The sequence below is a fragment of the Bacillus rossius genome, chromosome 2 (assembly GCF_032445375.1).
Source record: "Bacillus rossius redtenbacheri isolate Brsri chromosome 2, Brsri_v3, whole genome shotgun sequence".
NCBI classification, from domain to species: domain Eukaryota; kingdom Metazoa; phylum Arthropoda; class Insecta; order Phasmatodea; family Bacillidae; genus Bacillus; species Bacillus rossius.
In genome coordinates this window covers 84513935-84528573 of record NC_086331.1, presented here as the reverse complement: position 1 = coordinate 84528573, position 14639 = coordinate 84513935, and the positions used below count along the sequence as shown (strand labels likewise).

General features: G+C 37.5%; 1 protein-coding gene across 3 annotated transcripts in view; it reads left to right on the top strand.

Annotated features, from left to right (window-relative positions):
- LOC134529421 (sodium/potassium-transporting ATPase subunit beta-1-interacting protein) overlaps window positions 1-14639 on the top strand; it is an 84664-nt gene that overhangs the window by 65567 nt on the left and 4458 nt on the right. For 2 of the 3 annotated variants that reach the window (XM_063363479.1, XM_063363477.1), the window contains one exon: window positions 2978-3091. The exons of the other annotated variant lie outside the window; for it this stretch is intronic. In XM_063363479.1, coding sequence (XP_063219549.1) covers window positions 2978-3091 — 114 coding nt within the window. The remainder of the gene's footprint in view (window positions 1-2977; window positions 3092-14639) is intronic. 3 annotated transcript variants of the gene reach the window in all.

Below are 14639 nucleotides of genomic sequence, written 5' to 3'. Positions count from 1 at the left end.
CTGGCTTAAGTCTTTTCTCACAAGAAGCCACCAGGCCCCTCTCTTCCATCTTTTCCAGGAACTACACCCAGAACAACGACCGGGGCCATTAACCTCCCTAAGCCGCGAGGACATTCTGCTGGCCGGCGAAAGGCCTGCAGTCGCCATCCCGCGGCGACAAGGCCAACTAACTTACCTTAGTTCGGCGCTGGAGCGTGCTCTCTAGCGGCAACAATCACACCTCTTTCTAGTTCCCTTTTAGCCCGACAGAGCATGGGCGTCGCAAAGATATATTTTTTGGGGGGGACTTCAATTGATTTAGTTGTTGAGGAATATCCATCCCCTGGGAAAAAAGCGGGGAGTCCCGGGGTCCTCCCCCGGGAAAATTTGGGGTTTGAAGGTGCAAAAAGGTGGTTTTTAGGCATTTTTCTTTCCTAAATATTTTAATTAATGTTGGTTGCAATATATGATTTATTTTTTATAAAAAATATTTTCAGAGAACAAATTTGTAAAAACTCAGTTAACATATCTGCTGGTGCTATATCCACACAAAATCATTAATTTAAACATCAGGAGAAACCTGAATGTTACACTTAAATGCCGCAGCAGTATTAAGAATATTTCACACATGTACACAAACATAAGTAATAAAGTGATTATATTCACTATTATTATAGTAGCTCTCCTCGGTATCGGACCTGATTTGGATTTTACACGAAGATCGAATTAAAAAGTGCTCGCATTACCACGATTGGACTAAATGCATCATGCGCAACATATGGGTTATATCACAGAAATCATATTTTTAATATAACTACGAAACTAAATATATTATTGGAGGGGACGAAAATGAAGACTTTTATTATTGGGGGGGGGGGGGGGACTTGTCCCCCGTCCCCCCCTCCCCCCCCACCACACCAGTTGCGACGCCCATGGACAGAGTGCGAACCAGTTGGCCCCATAAGGGCCAGGCTTACGCTAGTTCACCTCGCGGGACTTTTGCGTACTAACCCCGAGTGGGTTCCGCCTGTTCCCTGATCAGAGCGCACTGCTTTTGGAGCGAGATTAACCTCCAATGCCCCTTAAGTTAGACCACCAGCTATCTTTGTTATTTTTTTTTCTTTTTGTCGGCAGAGCGAGCCCCCCATGTGCTACCTCCAGCCAATCAGAGACTAATTACCCCACTCCCTAGGCCTCCGGGCCCCTACACAAGTTCTTAATTACATGCATTCCGATGCATTGAGGGAATAATCCTTCTGTCGTCAACGTGGTCGCATCTCTCCGGTGCTTATCGCCTGCAACTTTATTTAGAAGTAGTCTTGCCGCGACTAAAATAAGGGATGTGATCCTTAGAGTCCGGGAGTGATCACAAGTTTTTTTTAAATTTCTAGTCTGCTAGTCGTTTTAGGTCTGATTACTAGGTAATCTCGTTAGCATGACTCCCGTGTGGCTACCACGAGCACTCGTGCAGCTTCCTAGGGAGTGATTTTCTTCATTCCACCCCCAGAATGGTAAGTGGAAAATTCTACACCCTTTTGCCTATAGTTGGCTCTCTATTTAACTTTTGCCCTAACTTCTCGATTGTTGTGGCTTCACTCTTTAATTTCTACTTTTGACCACTGGACCTCTTTTTTCGTTTGGTTCCAGTGGGGTCAAAGAGATGGTGCAAGAGTGCAGGGTATTCTCCGGCTCAACCCATCCCGGAAGTCAACTAAATTTGCGCCTTTCCCTCTCAAATGGATTCTAAGAGTATCTCCCACTTCTAGTCACTGCCAGTGAACAGTTAGCGATCAAATATTGTGAAATCAGAATTTATATGGTCCTGCACTGGTTGGGCTAACAAATGTTTCAATTTCCTAATTAAATTTATTTATGTTATTTTTTGTGCAAACATGATTGTTAAATTTGTGCAATTTATAATTTATTTGTAATTGATAACCTCTGTCAGCCGCTTCCCCCCCTCCCCCTCATTAATTCTGATCAGTGTAATTTGGTAATTTCTGAGATCATCAAAAGAAAATAATGAAAATTATAATTAACAATAAAAAGGGTAAGCTTTAAGCAACCTTCGTTTTATTTATTACTTGAAATATGATCCATTTTCTACTTCCTATTGTGAGAAGTGAGTTCTTTTTTGTTAATGTTTCTATGAGTATAATGTTGTATCTTTCGCTTACTTAAAGCAGCTTCTAGGGCTTTTATAACATAATTAATATAAAGTTTTCTGTAACCACACAAGGGCAGTAACAATTTTATTATTAGAAAGATTATTTATATTTAACCTGTTAATGTAATTCCCAACACTGTTGTTTACTAAAGGTGTGTCTGCCATTTTTACCACTAGTGCAGTAGTGCATCCTACTAAGTAACTAAGTATGAGGTAAACTAGCCTTGAAATCTTCTGGCTTTTCTCACTAGAACTGCTGTTGACATATGGAATGGCGTACTATAAATGTTGGCTTAACACTCGGGCCGTCGTTGGAGGTAAATATGCGATGATGGAAGTGAATAAATATTAAGGAAAGAGAAAAATATTTTTTGTTGATTCGTCTCATTTTAAATTCTTTGCATTGTATTTAATGCTACACAAGTGCTGTTGCCATTATGCGCGCATGGAAATAAAAATTCTTGTAAAAGAAAATAGCGCTACTTTGAATCTACACTGCGCCGCTTCAAATCATGCCGTAATTTATTGGCTTCGTTCTTCAAAACCATGCAAATCAAGCAGTATTACTTCAAGGGGCAGGTGTACAATGCATATGTTTATGTTTATGTTCTTAGTACGTGTATTTGTTTTGTCATGCTGACAATCTGTATGAAATAATAATTGACAAAAAAGAAATAATAAGTTTTTCGAAGTTGGAAACTATCTCAGTGAAAGCATTTATTTTGGTGCCCTTTAATTTAGCTGGTGCTAATTTTTGAATTGTTTAGTGCTCTTGTTAAATACCTTGCATTCTTAACTTGCTAAAATATTTTGCATTCACTTTTCTTACAGCAGTAAAAAATAAGTTCAATGCGAAGCAAAATGGTGGCACTAACCATACCTCCTTATACTCTATACAATTCAGTCAACATGATGTTGATGACAACATTGAGTATGAAGAAGAAAGTAAGTGAAAATTTAATTTATTACTTAATTGTTGAATTAAAATATTTAAATTATTTATATATAACATTAGCAAGAATTTTGAGCTCAACATTTGAGAAAAAAACAATAACACAGTTATAATGTAATGCTTACAATATTTTTCAGAAAACAGGGTGGCCACCAAGCCAGGAAGTTTAGGAAACTGGGAATAAGAAAGGAATTTATTTGCTGTTTGGGAATCTGGTGAGAAAAAGGGTATTTTAGGAAGAGACTAGAAATCTTTTATCTATGTTTTGAATTTTTAATGCAAATTTAGTAGTCAATCAATGTCGAGAATTATAGGTCTTTGCTATTACCTATAAAGTATTCTATGCAGCGAATACCAAGCATGCTGGGAACAATGTTTCCATTTAATTTTCTATCAGCACTTTTTGCATGCCTTTGTAGTATTAAATAGTCATTGCTCTTTCACTTTCAGTTATTACAGCAGTAATCAGTTGGTTCATGAGGTCTTGGATTAAACAATGGCACTCAAAATTGCTTTACACCAAAACTTCACTACTGCCTTTACATTCAGATTGTCTTGCTTTTTTATAGTGTAGTATTTCTGAATTTACAAGTTATATTGATTACTTGCATAACTTGTAGTTATTGGATGACTAAACTATTTAAAGAACTGGAATGCTTGGTTGTACCCAATTAATTTAAGCTTGTACATACTTAAATGCTGTGTCCTCTGCTATATAATCTATACTGTGTACTTTAAAATGCTATGTTATCTTCAGTCTGTGTTCAGTTGAAATGGCTGTATACAGCAATGCGGTGTCAAGTAAATTTGGTTTGTAGTTGAAGCAAATGAGATTAAGAAGTATAGGTATTTGCCAGATTTTACACAGATGTTTTAAAATTATTTTTTTCTGATTGAGGGCACAATGCTATGCTTTGTGCTGGCTTTATCAAGTACTTTTTGATATACTAATATTATTTTGTTTTTCTTTAGAAGCATGTCTTATCAATGAGTGTGTTCTGGTACTGGTGAAGGTAATGGAACCATTATACACAGTCCAAACCACTTGGGTCCTGACTCGTTGCGCATGCAGTCATGCCGGGTGGTTGAGATTGAACTCATGAACTTTGCCTCATGAGAGTAATGCCTTTTTGATCTCTTATACTAGTGACACATCCATATTTTCAATAAAAATTGCTTACCTCAATAACTTCTGAATTCTAATGAGATCTAGTTTTGTAAGCAGCATGTACACATTCACTGCTGAAATATTTAGAATCTTTGTGAACACTTTAACTGACTTTCTGTTCATTTTTTCCCTACATATGTGGTATCAAACTATTTTATGTAATGTGTGTCTGTTTGGCATACTTGGCAGAACTTTAATCTCTAACTGCTTGGTGGTTTTTAGATTTTAGCCTTTTACTGTTATCCTTTGAACAACTTGCTTACCTTTTAAGAATTGAGGACATAGCTGCTTATTACCCGAGGCTATTTGTAGTGGGCGCCACCACGTGAGTGGGCACGTGGACCCGGCTGAGACTCCCGGTCAGGGCGTTACGTGGCCCGTGTGAGGCGAGATATTAGTCCTCTAATTAATCGAGCTTATAAACTTAAGATCTGGCCCGCTCTAGGCGTCGGGCACGCCACACTGATCAGCCTACAAGGATACCCATGGGTTTGGCGACACGTGGCCACACATCTCTGATGACTCCGCGCACGTCTGGCCTCGGCCGATGACGAAGAGGAACTGGGGCGAGCAGCACTCTGCGCGCGGGAAGCAGGCAGCTTCTCGCCGGAACAAAACCGTCATTCTTATCCTGTGATCCCGCGTCAAGGGTTAGTTTTAAGGAAGAGCCAAAACACTCTTATAATTTATACAATCCTTCATCCGGGCTCAGAACCTTAAACATCCACTACTTTATATATTAATACTTAAATAATAATTGTTTTTATTGGTTTCTCAGTGACGTCGCACTGCCGCTAAGCGCCATCTTGCAGTAGTCCATGGCGCGCAATTTGAACACACACACGTTTATATACGTCGGCGGTACAAATGCCAGGAAGGAGGGGAACAGGATAATGGAGTCGGACCAGGCTTACGAAGCGAAGCCCCGGCTGACGTCAGAGTATAAGGAATAAGAATATTAAAATTTGTGCATGTTCATGGGCTGGTTTACTCATGAAATCAAACAAATAAAATATGCTAACTTTTTAAATATTTGAGTTAGCACCAGCTCAGTACAATTAACTAACTTCACGAAATTACTTACGACAGCCATTTTCTGTCTCAGCTTAACATAACCTTTGATTAGTGCATTAAACTTAAAGAAACATATGCATGTGCACAGAACAAACATTTATGCTTAAAACCGACACCTTCATGATAGCAAGATAAATTGGTGCAATGATTAATAACATATATAAATTTTACCCTAAATGTCCCAGAAAACCCTATAAATCAAACTACTTCAGTTAACTGTCTTGCTACATTACATGTAACAGTTCTCGCCTTTATTTCCTTTGTGTTAAACATTATTATAATAAATTGAAGTTCAGTGACCTCCAGAAGGTTGACAGTTCCCATATATGTAATAAAGTCTCAAAGTGACTCAATGATGAAACAAGTTGCTCCCATTCAATTAATATGGAGCATGCTCGCTCGTGGCGCAACGGCCTTATGATGGATCAAACACCAAAAAGTTAAATTTGTAACCACTTTTTATTTCTTTTACGTAAAATAAAAGTTAATCAGAGATTTTTAAAATTCCAGAGCTTAGTCTACCTCAGGAAAAGTGTTTCTTGACACTCCTAAACAGTTGGGCTCATGCAATCATCATCATGCCCTTTTAATCCAGCACTAAAGTTTTCTGTGCTAAAGGATGCCATTCTAGTGCTGCGTGGCTCTGTCACTTGTCAGACGAGGCCCCAGAGTGTTCTGATCAAACATGACGAAGATTCATGGCCATATCAGGTATCACACTTCCATGTGCCTTTTGCTGCACACATGCTAACTTCACTCCATCGCACATGTACAACCTCCAGGCCATTCTGGACATATATTGCAGTGGTGATCACCTGATACTTACCACTGACATCTGTGGCTCGCAATGCTACCACACCCTGTGGTGCTCCATGCAACTAACCAAAACATTGTCTTATGTAATTAATAAATAGATGTTAATGATTGGGTGAGGCTTAAAAAGTTATTTTGTTCAAGAAAAATAGACATTTCTGTTGACAAAAGTAGCAACAACACCAACAGAAGGTTTGTTCTTCCTAATAGTTTTGTTATTGTTACATTTATTTTCAGACAAATTCCCTTGTCAGTATTATGTAAATGAGTTATCACAGAAGATAATGTATCTCTTCAAACCAAAAACATATCTATAAAACAACTTTGATGGCCCAGATTTTTCTCATGGTGCTGAAAGAGTGGTTTTCCTGTGTGTGACTGAATATTCCGTTAGTAACTAATTTTACATCCAAAACACATAACATTTGACAAACTTTACCAGATATTTACTATCAGGAAGGATAGTTTCCTTAAAATTATATTAACCAGTGACAGTCGATGTGTGAATCTATACCTGTGTGACCTCCTGGTCAAAACAGATATTCTACCTCATTAATTTTAAGGAAATTTACCATGTTTTGGGTCTGTGCAGCTTTATGTTCTTTGGAACAGAGTATTGTAAGTTTGCTTATTTTGTTTGAAAGACCTGCCGAGTTAAAGAATTTAGGAATGAAGTTTCATGGCTGGTCTAAAATAATAAAAAAATTAAATGTTTTCATTGTGAAAAAATAACAAGTTGTGATTAAATAACATATAAGGATTTTTTTAGACATTTGATTACTTTTTTGACGTGACAATGTCTAATAAATCGATGAACGCCGGCTGCACCCACGAAAAAGTGTCCCGTTATGCTGTGTCCCGTTACACTCATTGTACGCTTGCGCCGTATCTATCTCTCGTCCACTCGATTGGAACAACCATCGATTTGACTTTTTCGAGGCACATTATACTTGAAACACTCCCTTCGTTTCCTACTTTTCCTATCATCGTCCGATCCTTAACAGAATAACACAGATTGGAAGAAGTTAAATAGCAAACATGTATAAAAGTTATAGTTAAAATAATCTCTTCATTAAAGTAATAAACATATTTGAATTAATGAGTGCAAATAAAAGTAAATTTATCAATTAAATTGTAGATATAATTTCACTCCTTCTTTGTATCCATACAAAATAGTGATAATTCAATAAAAATGATTCAATTTTATTCATAAAAGTATGCAATAATTTCATCAATGTTTTGTTATGACGTCACGTTAAACTATCGTCCGTAAACCGACTTTACAGACAACCAATTTTTTTTAACTTAGTTTGCTAATTTAGTGATAGTAATACTGTGCCTAGGTAGGAGGTGGAAGTTTCTGAGAAGTTGAAATGCTTTGACCAACTGAGGTTCAATGTTTCACCGAAGGCTGCACTCATGTTGTGAGGAAAGTAGCGGACGGAGCCAGCGATTGGAGTGCACGAGAACTGGGAATTAGCATCTGCTAAGTGACGGATGAATGCGGCCGCGCACACCGAGAGTCGCGGCGAATTCGTGTTTGCCAGGTGGATTGGACATGACTTGACAGTGTAGGTCGAGAGATGGACGAGTGCTGATACCATGCCCGTGGATTGTGCGAACCAAGACCTGCTGTTTTAAATTTATTAATTTATTGGCAAACTTAAATAAGTTTTGAGAAATGTTATAAAATGTCAGACATTTTCATCTACAAAATTTGAAAGGAGGAACTACTGTTTAAAACTCTACTTTGTGATATTTATGGTTACTTGGTAGTATGTCAGCTGGCCTTAAAGTAAGTATAGTGGGAGTTAAATTTCCCCCACACGCCATGAGTGAGGAGTTTGTCGCTAATAAGTAGAAGTTGGTTAGCATGTAAACTTTGAATCACTATATCTTGCTGAGAGAACTTCTAATAAAACACTTTATACGAAAAGCATCAAATGTGTTTGAGTACATCGTTGATAACAAGACTGCTGGACGTTTGGTCATTTACTATTATTTTGTGAACCGAGATTACTGACTGGCTTATAGACATACAAGTGAGTGTGTATTTGGTCCGGCCCATTAACCACATGATGCAGGTTTTGGAATCGCCGAATAGTAGGAAGCTATGACGGAAATTACATCATGGAACTGTTGGGCATGAGACAAAATAAGTGGCTAAAATAAACTATGAAATCTATGAGACATGGTTTAGGTCACAGTCATTATGATTTTTATTGGGACTTTAAGAAATAAAATTAACTATGTATTTTGGTCAGGGGCACAGTTTGTTTGAAATAAGTTAAATTAATGTATAATTATTTTGTGATTACGAATAAGTTTCAAGTTGTGGTAAGACCACACATTTATTTTTCTTTGGCATGATCGACTCTTTGAGTTTGTTAATTCATGGTTGTAAAAAAAATGCTAGCAAAAGTACAATGGTAAATTGGTTAGTAAAAGTTTGTTTGATAAATTTGCATTTATACTTTACCTATTTAGCACTCATTTACTTTTTGAACTATTGACTCATGTTTGTCTTGTCTGCCTTTTATCACAGAATTTATGTTACGCATATGGCGAACCCAGTGATACTTGGTGTTTTGGTTCAGCGTTGGATAATTTTTATAATTCTGGAGTTATTTATGCACGTTGCCGAATGTCTGCCTTTGCCATGCCTCCTCTGGAAGAGGATGTATTTCACCTGTGCCATGAATAGATGATGCTGTTTAAGATGGCAGGCATCTTAGTTCTTTCAATAAGACAGGGGCTGGGAAGTTTCTGCCAATAAAATCTGAGATCTGTTGCTGAAAATATGACTAATTTAGTTACATTAACTTTTAATTTTAATTGTTATGAGTTCGAAAACAGATTCAAAAAAGATTGGCCAGTTAGTTATTACAGTTTTATTTATTAAACACTATTTACACTATTAATAAAACTACAACACTTAAAATGTCTATCTACAAAATATCACTCTTTCGTTTAGTCCACAGTTTATTCTCCCCACAGGAGCTCAACTTGACAGTGGCTCTCCCTACTGCTCGTCTCTTACCTCGCACGTCTGTCCCAACACACTGTCTCGCACTACACACTTGTTCGTTGCACACAACACAGTCCCGATGCACCAGTCTCTGCACACGAACCCTTTTTCTTGTCTTCCGCTTTCGCTCACCAAGAGGGTCACTCGCCCTCTTCACTTCACTACCTCAGAGGCTGGCGTCCCTATTTATACCCCTCTGCCCTCTTCTGGAATGGTCTCGCACCTCTTTGAAGTGTTGCGTCATCAGGGTCGACTTGACACCCGAAGCTCCCAGAACGATGGCATCCTAATTACACCACTCCACACGGTAGGCTCCCGGAGCTTGCAGAATCCTCCAGAGGGACGGAGAGTTCACTGAATGATTGGCGAGGAAGGGTGAAGTGGGGCGGGGGGTAGTAGCAGTGAGGTTCCATTACAAATCCGATTAGGAATGTAAGGTAATGGACCACGCCCCATCTGAAGGCAGGCAGGATGGCTGGCGAACTAGCCTGGCTCGTTGCCTCACATCCACCATACTTGTAACATTATTTTAAAAATCAAACCTTAAATTTCTTATCAAAAAAATAAATTCTTGATATTCCTAGACATAAAATGGTTTCTTATGCTGATATAAACATAATTTGTTTCAATTTATAAATGATTTTTCTCCTACATTTAATATCTAAATCTCATACCCACTGAATTATATAACTTCTGTTTTTAACAAAATACTGTGCATGACTTACATTCTCGATTAATTGTAAATCAAATGCTGAATATTTTTTTCCTTTTAAATTATGTGTTTATGCTTAGACGAGAACTTGGAAAATTTTGTAAAGAATGATAGCTTCTTAATACAACCATTTTGACAGCTTCACATCTTCTTAAGGATTATAATACTTAAAAAGGTACATTTTAAATTTTTAATTAGTTCCTTTACTTTAATCTGATCCAGTAGTGTAATGGCCCTTTGTTATTGATAATTGGTTAATAATATTGTGATTGCGTGCTGAGTTCTAAGACAGAGGTTGAGGGACCAGTTACAAATGTAATTTAGTTAAGTGAATCAGAGTCTTTATAATGACCAGGAATTAAAGCTAAAATAATAAAAACTAAATCGACTTTAAGTTTTATGCACTATACTTTATTATTCTTTCACACTGAAATTCCTTTTTTTTTGTTTTGTTTATACATATAACAAAAACATGGATTAGACATTATCCAAAGCTGTAGTGTGAAACATAAAAAAGATACCTTGTGCATCATTTGTTTAGTGTAAGAAATTAATGACTAGATCGTCAACATTGAAAGAGATATCAGATCAGAATTTTCCAGTGCAGTTAATATTATCAAATAAATTTAGATGCGTCCCTTCAAACCAGTAGCTGGGTAGATGTTCTGGAAATCTTGTGACGGAGACACATCCTCAGCACCGATAACGGGAAGATGCAGTAAATCATCGGAAGCAAATAAACTGGAGAGGACATAGAACCATGGGGAAACTGGGACCCACTGCTTAAAATAATGCAGTGTAATTAATATCAAAATTTTCGATTAAAAAATTGATGCAAGGTCGTTACTTCCAAAAAGGGGGGGGGGGGGGGGGTGTCATAGGACAAAATAACGTTCCATTTACCAATTAAATTATGTGGCTACAAATTATGTCCTTTGGGCATCACGAGGAGGAGCTGGAGTGCCGGAGAATTCCTAATCCAGATGCGTGGCACATACACGAGACGGAAAAGAAAGAGATGAAAGATCACAGCAAAAAACTACATAATGTGGTTTCGGAAACTCTTCCAAACATAGGTGACTACATGCTGGTGCAGAGGTCTGCACTTTAAACTCTGACCAAAAAAAAATAATTGGACGAAACAAGGAGCTCACGTCTAGACACGATGATGGTCGATATACTTCTCGCTCCAACGTCTAGTCGAGAGCCAGGGATCTGGGGCTTAGTTGTATTTGTTTTCTGGCAAAAGTAGTGTTAGGACCAGAAGGGAGGGGAAGCCAGAGCACCTAAGTAGTTCACGGAGGGCTACGAGTGTTGCTGTCCTTCCGGTGCTGCTGAGTGCCAGCGATGGGGGAGGGGGGAGTTAGGAATGCTACCTGGCGTGGGAGCAAGGCTGTCGTGGCATTTCCTGGCATAATTATTAGTGCTGCGCTGTGCACACACCGGGAGGAACCCGAGCGTTCTACATACAAAAGACGTGGTGCACTGTAGACAAAAGCATGACTATACGGCCGTACAACCGGGCCCTACGGCTGTGTGCAGTATACGATAACTGGCGTGGACTAGCCGAAGGGAAGGCTGACCATGCACGTGGCAGGAAATGAAGTGGGCTGAAGTCTGGTGGGGCTGTGGGGAACTAAGACAGGTTGTGGGTCCACAGACCACTGGAGTAGGTAGAAACCCCCAAACAGTACTAAAACCCAATAAAAATTTCAAAACATGAATGTGGGATCACATTACTGAAAAATCATTAAGTTGTCATTAATTTAAAGGTATATATAGTGCCACAAACCTAACTAATTAGCACCACAGTAGCTTGAAAATGTTACAGCAAATATTATTACTCGTAGTCAGCAAACTACTGCCTTTTTAGTCAATTCTAAGATACTACAATTTTCTTGGTAGTGTGGTATGAGTTTGCTTGGTTCAGAATATTCTAAAAGTGTGAACAATCTGATTTTTATATATTAAAGAATAAATACACAATTAAAACTTATTCTTTTAAATGTTTAAAATACCATATTAGACCATAATGTGCTATCAGGAATGCCAAAAATGTTTTAGTTAATTGTATTTGAAACGGGTATTTACATTATCAGTTCTAATTTTTAAAGGGTTACTTCTTGGTGTAGGTATTCCTAGAATGAATAATAAATTTCCTTACCATCACATAATCCCATCATAAATTAGAAAATAATCCTGTCTGTGTATGGCTGATACCACTAAATAAATCACATGCTTCTGATTGATATTAACTTCAGAATCACTTCTCACGCACTTATTAGCTGTTTATTAAAGTGATAAATGTTACTGGGTACTTGTGTAAGCAAGTGGAAGTGGCAAGGTTTCCGAAACACTGCAGCTATTATATGTGCATGCACCCTAAAAGTGCAGCACTGCACAACAAAAGAGGTGTGTGCACGGAGCGACTGTGCCTCTGCAGCTGTGGCCAGGACATGATAGTCGCCAAGGCTTTGGCAGCCATGCACTTTCTAAGTATGTGCTCTACATGACACCAAGTGATATAAATTGTCATTTTGCACAATGAAAGTTCAGCAAGAACATTACAACAGCTTTCAAAAATTTTTGCTTTCACAAAAATCTGTGGAAATTTGATCAGTGTCTATATATGAGAGCACGGCCCCACACACCATTACTAAAACTTATTGTTCATTAATTATACTGGGGTTAAAAATTTTGGGCATTATCTCCACCAACATATTTAGCAATTTACATGTTGCTGCATAGTTATTGTTTTGTTACATGTGGGAACAAGTTTAATTTCACAACTTGTATGATTAAAAAAAATTCACAAACTAATGAAAATTGCATTGCTCTTTCTGGAATCTCACAGGCACACTTTTGATTCATTACAGCACTCTAAGATACCAGCTAGTTACAATAAACTTTCATAAACAGATTAACAAAGCCAATGTTTTCAGTTTACATATACCTATATACACAAACTTTTTCTAAAAATAATTTTTTTCATACATTTTTGAAGAAACAGTTGAAAAGCATGAAGGTAATCTATAATTCATTAAGTATCATATCTCGTAGGTCACTGTGTAAGATTCAGTTCATCTTCGGAGCACATTCTTCTGGTTACAATTAAGGTTCACATCATTATTGTGCAGCTAGTAAGTCCAACCTCTACTTGTGTTGAAAATTACTCAAGAGATTCCAGAAATATGATCTATTTAAAATATAATTTCTTGACTTCTGGCACAGTTGGTAGTAAATACTTTTATTTCAATATGTGATTAAAATCAAACTGTTATTGTGACGTGTAGTACAAATCAATCACAACATTGAAACTGCAAACATCATTGAGGTTTAGCAAACTGCATTAAACTTGTGCAAATTTAAACCCGTGTGTCAACAGAAAGAATATGTATTTTCAGGGCAAAAAACACACCCAGTTGAGCAAGAAAGTTCCTTAGTGGTAGAAGGTTACTGCAAGTGAGGAAGTCTCATAGAGTGGGGAGGCTCTTTTGAGCAGGCAAGTAAGAAGTGTTGAGCATGGAGTTCTGTAGTGCAGTAGAGTCCCAAGTCGTCTCAAGCAGGGATGTTTTATCAAGTGAGGAAGTCCCATTTAAACTGTATCCACAGTCTTAATGGGAAGTTATGAAACTGAACAAATTAAGGAAGCTCTGAAATAATGTATACTTAAGACAATGCATTAATTTCTACAATTTTTTTTAGTGTTTCAAAGGATCTAATTACATTTTGGGTAAAGTTTATGTAATATGTAAAAATTATTATTTAAATATTAATAAAAATAAACAAGTAAGTACTTTATAGTCACTGAGCCATAAATTAATGTCACAAATTGTTATTTTTGTTCATCATCTTTTGATGATTCTACTTTTTGCAGGCTCATGCTCTTCCATTTTTCTCAATCTTCATAATTCTTCATGCACCAGTTGTTTCCAATATACTATATTGCCCTCTATTAGCCCTCTGCACTAGTAATTCCACCTAATCCAAACACCTCCAGTCCAGTGGCGAAGCGTGAGGTTTACATGAGGGGAAGCAACAACTCCATTCACCCCAAAACATGGCCGAGGGGGGGGGGGGGGGGTCCGGGGGCCCTCCCCCGGGAAAATATGGATTTCAAGGTACAAAAGGGTGCTATTTAAGTAGTTTTCTTAACTGAACATTGACTATTCCACAGGTAGAAAAATTGACATTTTTTTAAAATTATAAATTATTTTTGAAAAATAATAATGTTTGAATTACATTATTCTGATAATAAAATACCTACTCTACATTATTTATATACTAAGTGGGAGTGTAGTATCATCAATATCTGGTACAAAATATATAAACAGACAACACATGGCAAAGTAAGTACTTAAAATAAAGAGAAGAACCTCATAAAAATGTAGTTCTTACCTTAAATGTTATATTTCAGCTCAGTTCTGCAGTTTTAAGTTGCGAAGATATTGATCACATCATCATTGAAAGATGATCCACGACTTAGTTTCTGCAGCAGTTTTTTTTTCAATGCTGAGTAGTGCAAGGGCAGACAATCTTTCCTGACACTGGCTGTTCCGCAAGTAGTCTTTAATTCGCTTCAAAGCTGAGAATGATCTCTCAGCTGAAGCACTTGTAGCTGGCATTGTCAAGATAAGCTTTGAAAGTTTTAGTGTTTCTGGAAATACGTCACTTAGTTCGGATGCTACCAAATACAATTGGAAATCTGACACAGTACATTTGTGCATGTCACTGTCCGTGAATAAA